The 16,674-nt window shown below is 40.9% G+C and overlaps 1 protein-coding gene across 2 annotated transcripts in view; it reads left to right on the forward strand.

Annotated features, from left to right (window-relative positions):
- The window catches only part of LOC117536938 (ribosomal RNA processing protein 1 homolog B-like), a 47,171-nt gene that overhangs the window by 25,814 nt on the left and 4,683 nt on the right, over window positions 1-16,674 (forward strand). For both annotated transcript variants that reach the window (XM_034202035.1, XM_034202036.1), the window contains 4 exons: window positions 2,970-2,989; window positions 3,104-3,247; window positions 9,158-10,461; window positions 10,540-10,683. In XM_034202035.1, coding sequence (XP_034057926.1) covers window positions 2,970-2,989; window positions 3,104-3,247; window positions 9,158-10,461; window positions 10,540-10,683 — 1,612 coding nt within the window. The remainder of the gene's footprint in view (window positions 1-2,969; window positions 2,990-3,103; window positions 3,248-9,157; window positions 10,462-10,539; window positions 10,684-16,674) is intronic.

A 16,674-nucleotide genomic window follows, 5' to 3' on the forward strand; every position in this document is an offset into this window, starting at 1 on the left:
GCGGCATCTCACCACTTCATAAGGAGTTTAACCGTGACACTTTTCGAAATCCCGTTTGTGTCCCCCCACTTTACAAATAGGCCTATGTTTATTATTATTTTTTAACGCAAGCCATCATCGCCACGGAGGAGCACACAGCCTCTGTGAGCGAGCGAGACAGACAGAGCAAGAGAGAGCACACCTTTATCTATTTAATATAGCCTAGTTGTACAAAATAAAGTAAGAAATCATTCCAATGTGTACTATAGCAGGGGTTCCCAAAGTGGGGGTCGTGACCCCCCGGGAGATGATTACAAAAATAAAAATTGTTTTAAAACTTTTTCATACCAAGGACCACTTAACCAATAAAATACACTCACGGACCACCTAACTCCACAAATATCCAACAACAATAGGCCTGCTTACCACTCCAACAGTATAACAAATGACAGCCTAATAATGACAGCTTAACTTTCTCTATATCGCCTCGTTCACACATTAAGGCGAGACACGGCAGGCAAAAACATCGTTTTTCAAGTACTGGTCAATTTTGAGATTTTGTGCTATTTTCATTCCAAAACATGTTTTCTTTCAGGCTTTTGGAAAGAAAACGTACAAAATACACATTTAAGTGTTTATTTTACTATAGTTTGTCTATTTGCGTCTGTAGATTTCTCCTAAATTCACCAAAAGTTAGCATTCTAACGTAACATAAAGTACCTCGACTGCTGTGTGCACCATGTCAACAGAGGTATCGCTGGAAAGCTGTGTCTCTCCTGCACAATCTCATCAGATCCAAATATGGTCATTTCCTTTGTATCAGCAACCAATCGTGAAAGCACAAAGGGGTCTTAAACCAAGAAACAAAATCTCATTGGCTGGTGTCAATTTCTGACAACGTGATTCGTTCAGATGCGTCACGTGGTGTGCTAAAACACTTCCTGGTTAGCTTTCCGCTAGAAATTGAAATCTCAAAATGCCAAAAGAACGGCGAAAAAAACGTTCACAGAGAAGACGACAACAATTGTCACTTGCACGAAGCAAGGTTATAAAAAAAAAATGACCCTGAACATGAAATACCTTCACGGAGTGCGTCGAGGCGCAAGCTGTCATCCAAAGAACAGAGGGTTTAGCTAGCGCCTCACTGCAATCTTTAAAGGTCGTTTTCTCAAAATGAGTTTTTTCTCCTACTCTGAGTTCGAAATTTCAACTTCAGTAGCACGTACATACACCAAACCTTCCAGTTATATTCCTATCAATATTATGAAGGCTTTTACAGAAGGGTTTGTTCATATATCATTCATAGCCTGAATTATACAACATTGTATACCTAAAACATGGCGAAAATTGATATTTTAGGGCTGTTGACAGTATTTTCTGATTTATGGAGTGATACAAAGAGATATCCAAAATCCCTTCTGTAAAAGCCTTAGATACAAATATGACTACAAAATGAAACAAGAATTTTGAATCTGGCTTTATCCAAAGTTCAGATTTCGATTCCTGAAATGTGTTAAAATATGCGCATATTTAATGAGATAATAGTTAATTTGTATATTTAAACATGCTATTTCAGAAAACTTGTAATACAAAAGACAATTGCCTTATTGTAAGTAATTAACTGGAGAAATGTCTAGCTGATACCTTTAAGTTAAAAAAAATACCCTATTCACCTGGGGTGTCTCGCCTTAAATCAACAATACAACTACAGATTATATAAGCCTTTCGTTCAAATGAGATTTAAAATGCTCAGGTTTTACACCTCTTATGCAATGTAGACTACATTTATTACGGAGTTTATGTCTGAGCCAACAGACTCACAGATCGTTGGCTACTGAGAGATATGCAAAATACACCGCATAGTACGACACAAAGGCCCAAGTTTAACTCTCTGAGGCCTGCATGGTCTGCCTACAAAATTTAAATTAAAAAACATTTATGCAGCCCCAACAACAGACTTCATGCAATGCTTCATCGGATGCATATATTGAAAGTAGCTCTCATCCTAAAAACAGGTTGGAGACCCCCGTTATACATTTGACAATTTTAAGCTTGGCCTACCATTTTATTGGAGCGATGAGGAACAGGTGGGGCTTGAAAAGGCCCACCTGTTCAAAGTAGGGAATGAAAGAAAAAGTTTGAGAACCTCTGGTGTTGCAATAATACATATGACATATATTTTAGATGTCTCCAGTACCGATAAAAAGACCGATGACGTCGGAGCTTAACGGTACCACGGTCTTTAATAATTCAGCCCCGGGGCCCGTTTAATACCGGGGCTCGGTACCCATCCCTAGTCCTGACATCCACAGCACTCGCCTCTGACCAGGAGGCTGTTGTATTTTGATGAGCTGTGTGGTCTACAGGCTGTACTCTGGTCAGTTTCCATTGCTCTGTCCATCTTATCCATTCTTGTGCTTGTATAAACATGCCTATCACTAAACAGCTGGCTGTCAGTGTGTGGGTGTCATCAATACATTACACACAGAGCAGATGAGAACGATTGACTGCAGACTGAACGACCAGCAACACGTCAGACAAGTTTACAAGTTGTGAAACATTCGTCCGAGTGGAGAAGTCTGAATGTAGGATTTCATTTACCGATTGTGAAGACACTGCACAGAGGAGATCCTGCAGCAGCTGCTCCTCACACAGAGGAGAGGAGGCCACATTTCTTTACAGCTGATGTGCCTATGAAGAGAAATGGGGCGAAAATCGTCCGGAAATTATGTCTTGCCAATGCATCAGTGCATCCCTATACATCTGGGTGATTACAGCTGCCAAAGAGATGGAGAATGACTGAGGTTATTTAGCCCAGCTCCTCAGGAGCCGCACAGCGGTGTGTGTGAGGCTGCACACCCTAACAAACTCTTGGGCGTACTTAGTTGAGTTATGGTCCTGGAGTCTTTATCCTGCAACATGAATGATCTCTGCTTAAACCCAAACTAATGATTTCTTCTTCTCTCACCTGGTTTTCTGTTGAATGGCAGCCTGCGTGACCTGCATGAAGGTAGGAGCTGATGATCACACGTTCTTTCTTCTCTTGGTTTGATATTTATGAAAGCAAAATATTTGTTCCTGCTCTCTGCCCAGTCTCACTCTGTCTCATTGGCATTCCTCTCAGGCATCTTCCCTCAGGATGAGTATCCAGATGAGGTCTCCACAGATGAGGATGATGACATGTTCGGTACCAGGAAGAGAATGAAGAGAGGACAAAGCCGTGTGGAGGATGAGGACGAGGGTGTGCCAGCAGCCAAGAAAACTAAAGGTATCTCCTGCACTTTACCCTCCGCAAATGCAATATTTTTATTTCCTGCTGTGGGATTACTTTTGCCCTGAAAACCGACATGGGTAGTTAAAGGTTATCAGAATAATACTTAACTTGTTTAGCCCGAGAGCCCCCGGTGGATGGGGCTGCGGGTTTTTTTTTTTTAAGAAACTGTGTCTCAGGGCTTCTTAATATTTTTAAAAACCTATTAATGTGTTATACCAGATTAACGGGAAGAAACTCAGCTAACTGACGATATGAACCATTTTTACCAAAACAAAACACAAGTCTCATAAGAAGCGTCTAAATGACCCCTGAGCGAATAAATGCTAACGCACTTGGCACAGAACTCAAGGTAAAAATATCCTTATTACTTATCGTAACTGCACAAACAAGATATCCGATTAAAGCTGAGATTCCACAGATTATACAGGTACTAGTGTCATCACTGAGCGATCAGAACTCGCGACAGGGGAAGCAAACACAGACCTCACAACACGTAGCATTATGGAGCAAACACGGAGATATGCTCATTTTAGCTGTTATTCTGATCGAAAGTCGTGTTCAATGGCATTAAAACGACAAACGCTGCTATAGGTTAATCCATAGGTTATAACAATGTGTCTGTCACTTTGAAAAAAATATTGATAATCCATAATTCCATTTTTATGTAAAAATCGGAGAATAAATATTAGCTGCTAATGGTAGCCACCAGAGTTATCGCAGCTTCCGGTTTTGGATACACGTCTCTCTCACTCCTTATTTGGTAACCTGTGTGTGTATGTGGAACCGCCCCTCGATTATATTGGCTCTAGCGGTTAAAAAGAGATGTCAATCATCAAAATCGACCAAGGGGGGCCAGAGATAGGTGAAATACACCCAAATGACCCCAGAAGTGTTTTCCTTTTCTAAATCTCTCTAAAAAGGTCAAATTTCACTTGTTTTGCATCAATCTTGATACAGGGTACTTATTATGTTATAGTTTGGATTCCTAAAGCTTTTAGTCTACTATCCCATCATTCAAGGGTGGTTTTCACTTTTAAGTAATTTTTTTGTTTTTGGATGGACACTATAATTTACAGTTTTTTACTGTGTTCAATCTGAATTTACTTTAAACTAAAAACATCTATATTGATTCTGACACTTCTACATCCAACTCACAGATGTAACCTTGCTTTGAGAAAAAAGATCATTAATTTATCCCTTTTTTTTTAGAAGGGAAGATATGGTCATTTGTTCTGGGAATGTCATTTTCGAGCCTGAGACCTGAAAAACAGGCTCAGGGGCCTCATTTATAAAGGGATATACACTCAAAAAATGGCGTACGCCAGTTTCTACGCAATGTTTGCGATTTATAAAATACTAACTTGACGGGAAAATGTGCGGTCCTCCACGCAAACTCTGACCCATGCGTACGCACTAAGCACAAAAACGGGAGAGATGGGAAACTGCGACACCGTTGGCAGAAGGAAGAATGGAGAGAAATATGTGGAAATAATACCATAAATAAAATGTTACCTCTCATTCATCATATATGAAGAATTCATTTTCAAACATTGATTAAAGCCAATCTTAAAATGATTAAACAAACGCCTGTTTGAGACTCCTCAGTGCACACAAAAACATAACTTGGAGAAATAAATAAATACGGATATGTAATTGAAAACCACCTCGAATATGTTGTGTTAATGTTATGAAATGTTTTCTCATAAATGATGCGGTAAGCAGGAGGACAGAATTACGTCTAAACTGACGCCGTTTTGCATTTCTATAGGTTGTAGATACGAGCATGGTTTTATATACTAACACGTTTAATCGTGTTTTATGCCGTTCACCGCCTACTTCAGGGGTGGCCAACCCGCGGCTCTCGAGCCGCATGCGGCTCTTTGCCTAGTTTCATGCGGCTCTTCAGTTCATATCGAATTGTATATGTGTGAGTTTGGGGGAGACACTGACTCCTGACTAGTGTTGAACGGTGTACCGATACTTGAAAGGTATACCGCGATACCCTGTCGTTAAAATCGTTACGATTCCTCCGTTTCATTAGTATCGGTACTTTAAGAATGACGGGGGAAAGTACTCCGGTGAGAAAGCGCTGTTTTAATAAGAGCCGTGTGTGTTCAGCGCTCTGCTTCCACTCCCTGCACTGCAGCCGTGCCTGCACCCTCCCCTCTCAAGCACGCTCTAAATCCCTCCCCTCTCTCGTGCACGCGCTAGCTGCCAGAGCATGTGAGAAAACGAGAAGCATGGCTGCAAGTGGGAGTGCAACTGCCGCTGCGCCTCGGCTTGTTGACAAAAAATATGCCAGAAGCTACATTTGGAAGTATTTGAGCTATATCTCTGACAGTGAGGGCAAGCCTACGGACACCACGAGGCCTGTCTGTAAGAAATGTATTAATTTTATTTAATACGAATTCTTGTCATTTATTGTATTTACTGTTCTCATTGTTTAAAAGTTTGTGTTATGGTTATGATTCTGGTGTGACATAAAGCACAATAATTACATTTAAGACTGTTTCCCGTTTTTTAAGAAAAATAATCGGAATCGCAATTCTTGACTTGGTATCGAAACCAAAATGTTGGTATCGTGACAACACTGACAGTTAAACCTGATATTTAGTAGGTCTGTTAAGTATTGAATGCTGATCATTCTGACGTAATTTGGCCGGTCAAAGTTGTTTGGGCTCGGATAAAATCGCTCCGTTACTTTGGTCCCGTGTTACTTTCGTCCCGGCTCCCCCTACGTGTGTATGTGTGGTGTGAGGTGTCAGTATGAGAGGATGACAGCGCGTCTAATTTTGATGTGGCCCAACAGCCAATCACAATAATACCTGCAATGCAGTGAACCAATCACCTTTGAGGGGGGAAACCTATTGTTGATTAAACACTATTCAGTGTTTCCCCTACCATTGTCTTGGAGGGGCACTGCGAGCCGCCAACGGAGCCCCGCGCCCCCCCTGAAATTCAAGGTGTTATATATATACTTTTTTTAAATATATATAGCATCAAATTGCAAATAATCTATAACTACTGTCACTTTTCACATTGAACATGTGCTCTTTTATTAAATAAACTAAACGCTTTCATTTTAATTTGTGGGTTTAGTGTTTTTGACCCTAAGAAACACTGATGCATTAATCAATAACAATAATACACAGCTCCTCTCTCTGCTCCAGAGGATTTTAAAAATATATCCCAATGCCACAAAAATGAATCAGTGACGTGGTTGAAATCTTGTCTCCAGAAAACAAAATACTGAAACAAGCGGTATCAGTGACTGTGTGTTTGATGTGGCTCCTTGCAGTAACATAGAAAACATGTGGCTCTTAACCTCTGACTGGTTGGCCACCCCTGGCCTACTTGATAAGTCTCTCGTAAAACACAGGAGGTATGGAAGCTAAGAACACCATATGTGGTCAATTGTACAGCTAATATAACACAACACATTAGTTGTATTTCCTTTTAACTGGTGGATTATGGATATATAGTTGCTGATCGACAGCTGGAACACAAACCACCAAATACAAAACAATAATTCAGATCCAGTCGTCATGACTCCACTCTGGAGGGATTCCCCGATCATTTCTTACAGTCTCTCATCAAGGGGGGTCTCCTGTCCCCAGTACAAACACACTGCCTGAGGAAGGCTATGTGTATTTTTTTTGTCATTAACCTTTTTCAGACCACTTATTTATTTATTTTGGTGACGATCCGACCTCCATGCTGCTGCTCTGGTTCAAACTGCATCCACCAAACAATATGATTTATCTCGACCTCCCCAAAATAACCAAAATCTGGCACGGTGTGAGATGTCTTTTTTTAGTTGTTCTGTCGTCATTTCCTGCTATCTTCTTCATGCAGTCAGTCAACATGATTGAATGAATGGGTGTTTCTTTGACTATTTATAGGCAAATATGGGCGTTACAAGAAGCCCGCAAAAGTTGAGCCGCATTTCGAGTCGATTCTGATTTATAAAGGGAAACCGGCGTAGGAAGTGCCGTACGCACTTCCCTCGCCGGTACGCAATGTTTTGTGAATCGGAAAATTTCCGTACCTATTTTTTTGCTTTGTACTACGTAAGCAACCTTCCCATTTGAATCCTACGCAAGGCATTATAAATGAGGCCCCATGGCTTAACAGGTTCATAAAGCAATGAATATTACAGCTTACCTTGTAAAAAGGGAGCAATGTAACCTGTTATACTCCATTCCCTCTAATTAGTTGGTTTGAAAAAAGGAGTTTCTTTATTTTCCTTGTTGAAACAATCAGATGAAACCATAAACTATAAAAGTGGTTTCTTTTCATATTTTATTCCCACACCACTTTTAAGTGTTTCTCTCCACATTTCTGAATACACCTTAACCAGTTTAGCCCTGAGCCTGTTTTTCAGGTCTCAGGCCCGAAAATGACATTCCCAGAACAAATGACCATATCTTCCCTTCTAAAAGGGGTAAATTAATAATCTTTTTTCTCAAACTAATGATAAACCTGTGAGTTGGATGTAGAAAAGTCAGAATCAATATAGATGTTTTTTATTTTAAAGAAAATTCAGATTGAACATAGTAAAAAAACTGTAAATTATAGTGTCCGTCCAAAAATTCTTTTTTACTTATAGTGAAAACTACCCTTGGATGATGGTAAGGTAGACTAAAAGCTTTAGGAATCCAAAGTACAACATATAATAAGTACCCTGTATCAAGATTGATGCAAAAACAAGTGACATTTGACCTTTTTAGAGAGGTTTAGCACAAAAAAACTCCACCTCTGAGGTGATTTGTGTGGAAATGGGGGTTTTACCGTTTCTCTGGAACGCATTGGTCGATTTTAGTGATTGACATCTCTTTCTGACCGTTAGAGCCAATAGAATCGAAGGGGAATCTCCCCACTCACACACATGGTAAAACAAAAAGGTGGGGGCTTCGCGCATGCAGTTTTGTATCACAGCGAACCTATCTCTAGCTCTGACATCTGGAAACGGAAAAGCAGGTTTATTGCTTATGGATTATCAGAAATGATTTCAAAGGGACACAGACACATTGGATTAACCTATGGCTTAACTTCAGCAGCGTTTTTATCGTTTAATGCCATTGAAGACCACTTTTGACCAGACTACGACACAGGTAAGCCATGTTAGCATTTTTAGCTACCTAGCGCCACATGTTTTGATGTCTGTTTATAAAGTCGCAAGTTCGTATCATTGAGTGATAATGTATGTACCCATCGATTCTGTGTCATCTCACGATGTGAAATGATGTGTTGGATGTGCAGAAAAGATAAATAATAAGGTTTTGTGAGTGAATTTCGGTGCAGTAATCTCGTTGCTAATTCAGAGGCTCAGCGTAAGCATTGTGGGATTTTTTTTTTTGGGAAAAAAATTAAAATGATGATTTTCTTCCCGTTACATGGATATAAAACATTCATAGTTTATTAAATGAACATGCCCTCAGACACTGTCAGACAGATGTTGCAGGAGTGCCCCGGTACCGGGGTCTCTCGGGCTTAACAGGTTAACATGTTCTAATGAGATCGACATGTTGACGTCCAGGGCAGCGGTTGGTCGGGTGTCTCTGTGTGGAACGCTGTGGTGAAAGAACATTGTAGCTAGGCAACCTAACAAAGAATGATGTTAATGCACAGGTAAACATTGATCAGACTGAATTCTCTTTTGATATTTCACTAACCTACTCTGTTTGACATTGCTGTTTGTGTAGGGTAAACTTGTCCTAACCTATCAATGAGTGATCCAACCTTTCGGCAAACTTCATATTTAACTTACAGAACATTTTTGTTGTTGAGGCAGGTCATTAAACACAAACTGGTGTAAGTGTTTTTATAGAAACCTTTCCCCTTTTCAAATCTTTCTTTTTAATGATTTCAATATATTTAACTGATCTGTGTCTCTTACTTAAGGAAAGAAAAAGGCGGCCTCCAAACTCAACAAGCAAAGCAAGGAGGAGTCAGGGAAAGAAGATAAGAAGCCAGCTGACCTTGATGCAAGTAATGAAAACAAAAAGAAGAAGAAGAAGAGGAGGAAGAAGAAAAAGAAAGTGGGACAGGGAGGAAGTGCAGGTGGAGAGGGAGATGCAGACATGCCTGAACACTCAGTGGCTCCAGCTGAAGGAGAAGAGACTGCAGTAGGGCCGCAGTGTGCACCAACACCACACTTAGAAGAGGCAGCACAGACGCAAGACACTGTGCTCCTTACTGAAGAAAACAAACAGCCTACTATCACAGCCGTAAGCAGCCTTCCAGCTCCCTGCACCTCTGACAACAAGGACAGCTCTGAAACGCTTGCACAGAAGAAAGAGGTGGAGACTTGTGATGTCAGAGCCAACGTGACGGTGGCCGAGGAGCAGCAAACTCCTGTTGTAACAGAGAGTTCCTCTGAAGGCCCTGCAACTGTCTCTGGGAAGAAGAAAAAGAAGAAGAAGAGTCTAAAAGCAAAGTTACCAACTGATGAGATCGCTGATGAATCCCTGGACACCGCTGAGGCAGAGATCACACCAGTAACTAGTGAGGAGTCTGCTGAAATAAATGAAACGACGACATCTGACACTGAGGGTAATGCTGTGAGCACAGGTGCAGATCTCCCAGCAGACTGTCAGCCTTCAAGCCAAGAGGGCCCGACTACTTCAGTCGAGAAGCCAACTGATTCTACAACCCAGATTAACAAGAAGAGTACGAAAAAGAACCACAAGGCTGTTGAAGTACCAGATGTTGAGACTGAGGCACATTTGGAGGTAGAGGAAAAACACTCTGAAGTTTCACAAGATGCCTCCGCACAGCAGCTTAAAAAAAATAAAAATGCCAACCAAGTGGACACAGTTTCACCTGCTGCAGCTGAAAGCACTGTAAAACCGCTGAAAAAGACTCCAAAGGAACCTCAGACTTCAGAGGAAAAGGATGCAGCGGAGGGAAACCCTCAGGCTAAAGATGCTGAGTTTAAGATCACCATGACAACACCAGCAAAGAAGAAAAATAAGTTGGCAGCAGCCAAGATGGATGAGCAGGATGAAACCCATTTACAGGTGGATGGCTGTGTCAATGAGCTCCTACTGGAAGGAACTGGAGCTGTGTCTTCCTCTGTGAAAGGTGTGAAGAAGAAGAGAAAGATCCCAGTGACGTTTGAGTACGAGGCCGATGAACTGGAGGCTGCATCCACCAATGGCCTGGCAGAGAAACCAACTGTCGCCAAGAAGCCCAAAGCAGGCACTGTGAGTATTTGGTGAGAAGAGACTCTGATTACACTGAGATAACACAGAGGTGACTTCTGAACTGGTTTTCTGTTTCAGGATTTTGCTAAGCCATCCATATCTAAAAAGTCACAAAAGAAGGCAAAGACTTCCTCAGGCTCTGCGTCTGACCTAATCACCTTCCAGATGAACGCTGCAGCCCCCCCGGCTCTGTTCTGCAGCAAGCCGCTGTCCGGCAAGAAGGTAAAGAACAACAGAAGAACTGAACATCTCACAGAACGCAACAAAACGCTCTTTCAAGACAGAGAAATTACTCGGAGTAAGAGTGACAATGTCAAAGAAAATAATTTTTGGGTGAACCATTCTCTTTTGATTTTGGATATTTCAGCTGTTGTCTATTAACCGCTGGTCCGTAAACTCCAGTCCAAAGTTTGTCCTGATAATATATTTTTCAAAGCTAGGAATTAGGGCTGCACGATATTGAAAAAAACTGACATTGCGTTTTTTTGTTCCCCTGCGATATATATTGCGGTTTTTTAACCTGTTAAGCCCCAAGGTCCCGGCGGGTACTTTACTTTTTTTTCACGACACTGTCTCAGGGGATCTTAATATTTATGAACCTATTAATGTGTTATACCAGATTAACGGAAATAATCTCAGCTAACTGACGATACAAACCATTTTTACCAAAACAAAACACAAGTCTCATAAGAAGCATCTAAATGACCCCTGAGCGAAAAATGCTAACGGACTTTGGCACAGAACTCAAGATAAAAGTACCCTTATTACTTATCGTAGCTGCACATACAAGATATCCGATTAAAGCTGAGGTTCCACAGATTATTTAGGTATATAGTATCATCACTGAGTGATCCGAACTCGCGACAGGGGAAGCAAAAACCGGCAGCTGCATACACTGGTGGCTACCATTAGCAGCTAACTTTTGTGCTCCGATTTTTACATAAAAATGGAATTATGGATTATAAACAATTGCTTCAAAGCCACAGATACATTATTAACATATGGATCAACCGATTCAGCTGCGTTTTTTCTCGTTTTAATGCTATTGAACACGTCTTTTGATCAGATTGACAGCTACGTTGAGACAATCTCCCGTAAAAGGTACGTGTTGTGATGTCTGTTTGCTTCCCCTGTCGCGAGATCGGATCGCTTAGATACTATACTTAAATAATCTGTGGAGTCTCAGCTTTAATCGGATATATTGTATGTGCAGTTTCGATAAGTAATAAGGGTATCTTTATTTTGAATTCTGTGCTAAAGTGCGTTAGCATTTTAAAAATGTTTTTATAAAACTGCACGTCCCTGCGGTGTGAATATCGCGCATGCGCATATCGCGGTTATCGCCATGACACAGTAGGGCTGTGCATCTTCACTGGTCTCACGATTCGATTACGATTATCCTGTCAACGATTCGATTCAATTCGATATCCCGATTCATCACGATTCATACCAATGCGTTGCATCCTCAATTTTCTATATTACTGCACATGGCTTATTTTTCATCAATGCATACATGCAGTAAATACATATGAACTCTCTTTTTATTATTTAGAAAGTGCTTCAGAAATTAATAACATAAATGTCTTGACATTAATTTATAAACCAAAATAAATGAATTGTATAGGTCTAGCCTCCCTATATCTGTGTGTGAAATTGTTCCATCCTCAAAAACAAAAAAAATAATGCTTCTGCAGTCTAGCTGCAGCTCAACGGTCTTCTGTTAAAAAAAGTACACTGAATGTCCTGAATGTGGCATCACACACAGGACTTGAGTCTGAACACAGCAGACAACAGGAGTATTTACAACAGCATATACAAACAAAAATACTGCATGTGGGTGCACACTTACATTCTCTGTCTTACTGTTACATAAATCCCATGAATGTATGAGATTAAATTAGCTTCATTATATCTCAGTGAATAATAAAGTTTCTATCGGGTCACTATCAGCCTGTCACTCATTATTTTCAGGGAGGGGGCGGGGCTTGTAGCAGCAGAGAGGAGACGGTGATCGCGGAAGCTTTTTTCCTCCTGCCTTCACAAACTTTACACACGTATATATCGTCTGAAAATTGCTAGAGGACATTCATACTTTGCAATCCAAGACTTAATTAAATCCACCAAAAACCTGACATGATTGTAACGCGATTATTTTTGAAAAAACATAAATCCCTGTGCCGTAGCGACACAGAGTGATTCAGAGCAGGTCCTTCTGCTGTTGGTTCTGGACTGGTGGTGTTGTGTTGGTGGATAAAGCAGACTGCTCCGTGTTTGGTGTTGCTGTGCCGCTGTCACTTATGTTCCCTGATCTCTGCGTCACCGACCGATTTGATATTAAAGTGACAGAAAAAAAAAAACGTTATAGTAAAGCCGCGGCCGGAAAATCAGGAAGCAACGTTACTACGCTATAACCGATTATCTTCCGTCACTGCATCGCAGAGGTGTGGACTCGAGTCACATGACTTGGACTCGAGTCAGACTCGAGTCACACATTTTATGACTTGAGACTCGACTTGACAACATCACAAAAGACTTGCGACTCGACTTGGACTTGAACACCAATGACTCGGGACTTGACTTGGACTTGAGCCTTCTGACTTGAGGTGACTTGCTACTTTAATTCAGAGGTCTCCAACACGCCGATCGCGAGCTGCCGCTAGAAGAGCAGACTCCCGTCGGGGAGAGCAGAATCTTCAGCCGCTCCTACTCTTGCTGAGAATCCTTGGTTGCAGGCAGGGGCGGGTCTTTATTTAGGGGCCACCATGCGGCCAATCATATGCGAGGACACACTAGGATCATACCATTATGTGAAAGAAGGGTGGGGGGCACAACATGTGTAGTGGTACAGGCCAGCTGCACAGAGCGACGGGGAGCCGGATTTAAATGCAAGCGCGTCGGAAAAAGTCAAGAAATGAGCGAAAACCGAAAAAAGAAGCAGCATCTGGCTGCTTTTCAATGATATTGGAGAAAGCAAAGCTGAGTGCAGGATTTGTAAAAATGAAAATAACCTTCAGAGCAGGGTTTTTTTTTTGGTAACCACTCAGGATTTATTGTCAGAGGTGGGAGAAGTTCAGACAATTAAAAAAAGTTACAATCAGGGTTCCCGCAGGGTCATAACAAGTCTTAAAAAGGTCTTAAATATGATTCAGAAGGTCTTAAAAATTATCGGATTTGAAAGGTACTTCTGTGTTGCGATAGCGTCTAAATGTGTTTTGGGGGAAATGTCCGGGCTGCAAAGTAACCAGTGCGGTAATAGCCTTTCAGTTCCCCCCAACAATTTGTATTGAATTAAATTAACATGGAACCAGTAATCACTAACTTTGTTTCCCCCGGCCCCTTATTGGAGAACACCCAGCTAGTAACCTAGCAACCAAGCTTCAGCTCATGTAGCCCATCTTCGAATCTACTTACAAATAAATATGGGGAAGTGTAAGTTCAACCGTATTTGGTTGGAAAACATCTAATTTAGTGCTTGGTTGAAACCAGTGGAGGGAACGTGTTTGAAGCCCGCTGCACCTTTTGCAAAATAAATTAGCATTTGTTTTGCTAATGTAGCGTTAGCTAGTGCAGCAGCAGCAGCTAATGCAGCGTTAGCTGGTGGAGCGTTAGCTAGTGGAGCAGCTCCCGCAACAACACCGGGGGACCTCCGGGCGAAGTTTGGGTCTACGTCAACCCTAAAAGCGGAGGTGCTGTAGACGCTAAATACCGCAGCTAAACACCAATCATACAACAGCAACGATGAAATAGTGTAGCCAAGGCAGCAGAGCTCTGAATATAGCTCTTGTCACTCTCTCTCAGAGACACACACACACACACACACACACACACACACACACACACTAGGGCTGCTCGATTATGGCAATAATCAAGATTATGTTGGTCAATAATTAATATCACGATTATTAAATACGATTATTCATTGACTTTGAAAACATCCATTTATTGAACTTTAAAACAAATAATAATTTGAACAGTATCTTTTTAACTGTTGATTACCCTGAACGTATAATTCAACTGAAAAACCAATACAAAAATTAATTAAATAAATGATACATTACTAAAAAATTCATTAGATCAAATATGTTGTGGTGCACTGTCACAACCTAGCAAAGCAAAATAATCGTTTTTTCCGATTATGTTGTTTTCGTAATTGTGGCAGGCCAAAATCGTAATTGCGATTAAAATATGATTAATTGCACAGCCCTAACACACACACACACACACACACTCAAGCACACACATACACACTTTTTGTCTAACACGCTAACACAGTTCTGTACTGTTACGCTGTTGTGTTGTCATTGTTATGTTGAACATGAATACATTTACTTTGTAAGTGATTATGGGACGTATTTCTTCTTTATATACATTTTCCTTCATACTTTATTGCCGTTAAATAGGTCTTAAATTATATTCAAAGTGGTCTTAAAAAGGTGTTAAAAAGTCTTAAATTTGAGTTGGCGAAACCTGCAGGAACCCTGTACAATAAAAAGTCCTGCATTCAAAATGTTACAAGTAAAAGTATTAGCATCAAAATATACTTAAAGTACCACCTGCAGAGGGATCTAGATGCAGGTGTTCTTTTCCCCATAGAGACCGCCTGGCTGCACATTATCCCTTGCATAAAGATAGATTGTGGGTCCCTCATAACATGTTGTACACAGTGGAAATAAACATTCTGGTTACCTCAACATCAGGGATCTTATACATTAAACTCCTTCTGAATCAAACCGTCACGGTAGCCTTACCTTACTGATCTCTCTTAAATTAGAAAAACACACGTTACTTTACCAGCAGAGAGAAAATGGATTATTAAATTATTAATGTGACTAATAAAGAGCAATTTGATTATTAAGTATTATTCTGTTGATCGATGTCATTACATTTGGTGAAAAACACATAATGACTTGTTTATGACTCGTTTTGTCAAAGTTTAGGACTTGACTTGACTTGAACTTGCCCATCCTGACTTGAGACTTGACTTGGACTTGCAAAACAATGTCTTGAGACTTGACTCGGACTTGAGCGCAAAGACTTGAGACTTGACTCGGACTTGCAAAACAATGACTTGGTCCCACCTCTGCTGCATCGATACCGAATCGTCCACGTCCGCATCGCAATGCATCGTAGAAACTATTATTTGCAACACCCCTATGACACGGTATATCGTTCAGCCCTACTAGGAATGCACGTCCACATTCATGATTAGGTGATGACCTGACAGATTGAAGAGAATCTTTAGGTGTACATTCCCTGAGGCACTAACCCCTGTAGCTCACCGCTAGCTAGTGTGTGGCAGCAGTACAGAAGCTCTTCATGATGAACAGCTGCAAGAGCACCATGATGCCAATATTTCACAAGTAATTCATATTAGCTGCTCATTTTAGTTTTGTTCTTCTGAAAGCTGATATTTAAATGACTTAAAATTGAAAACATTGTTATTAGGGCTGCCTCTCGCGAAATATTTTTCTAGTCGACTAGTAGTTGTCAATTCGGACTAATCGTTGCTCGTATATGATATATTAAATATATCACCACTATTTGGAATATGGTACGTTGTGCTAATATAAAATGAGACTGTAATAATGAACCTTGGAAATATAAATTAAATGTTACATCTAAAAGCGCATGAGTCACACAGCGCACCGCATGGACGGAGCGGTCCAAAAAGAAATATTTGCAGTTCACAGCAGGGGGCGTAAACATGTGTTTTTTACGGTCTCAAGTCCACTGATGTCAATGTACGCGTGCCGATTGGCTGTGCACAGATTCTCCCATTGGTCTGGATATTATTCCTTAATTCACTCAGATGATGCTCTCACCAGGTCCTCCATTGTTAGGACATATTTCTGAGATCATTGAATGGATTAAAGAGAGCCGGTCTTTTCTGCCTTCTGAATCTCTAGTAAACTAGTCTGTTGCATTACAATTATATAATCTTATCCCTTAAAAAAAACTAAACGTGGACTTCCGATTGAGCGGCCTGATGGCAAGACCCTTCTTTCTGTGGTTAACACAGTCTAGGAGACATGTATTATTAACATGGTGTTAGTGTAATGACTAAGGGGAAAAGAAAAACTGCCGGTTTGTAGACGGTTCACAAGAGACTAATTAATGAAGCTGTCACAGGAGGGCTCTCTGAAACCCTGAAGGCTGCAGAGACCATCCCTCCAAGCCATTACAATATCTTGGCTCAGACAAGAGGCGCTTTCA

The sequence above is a fragment of the Gymnodraco acuticeps genome, unplaced genomic scaffold (genome assembly GCF_902827175.1).
Source record: "Gymnodraco acuticeps unplaced genomic scaffold, fGymAcu1.1, whole genome shotgun sequence".
Lineage (NCBI taxonomy): Eukaryota > Metazoa > Chordata > Actinopteri > Perciformes > Bathydraconidae > Gymnodraco > Gymnodraco acuticeps.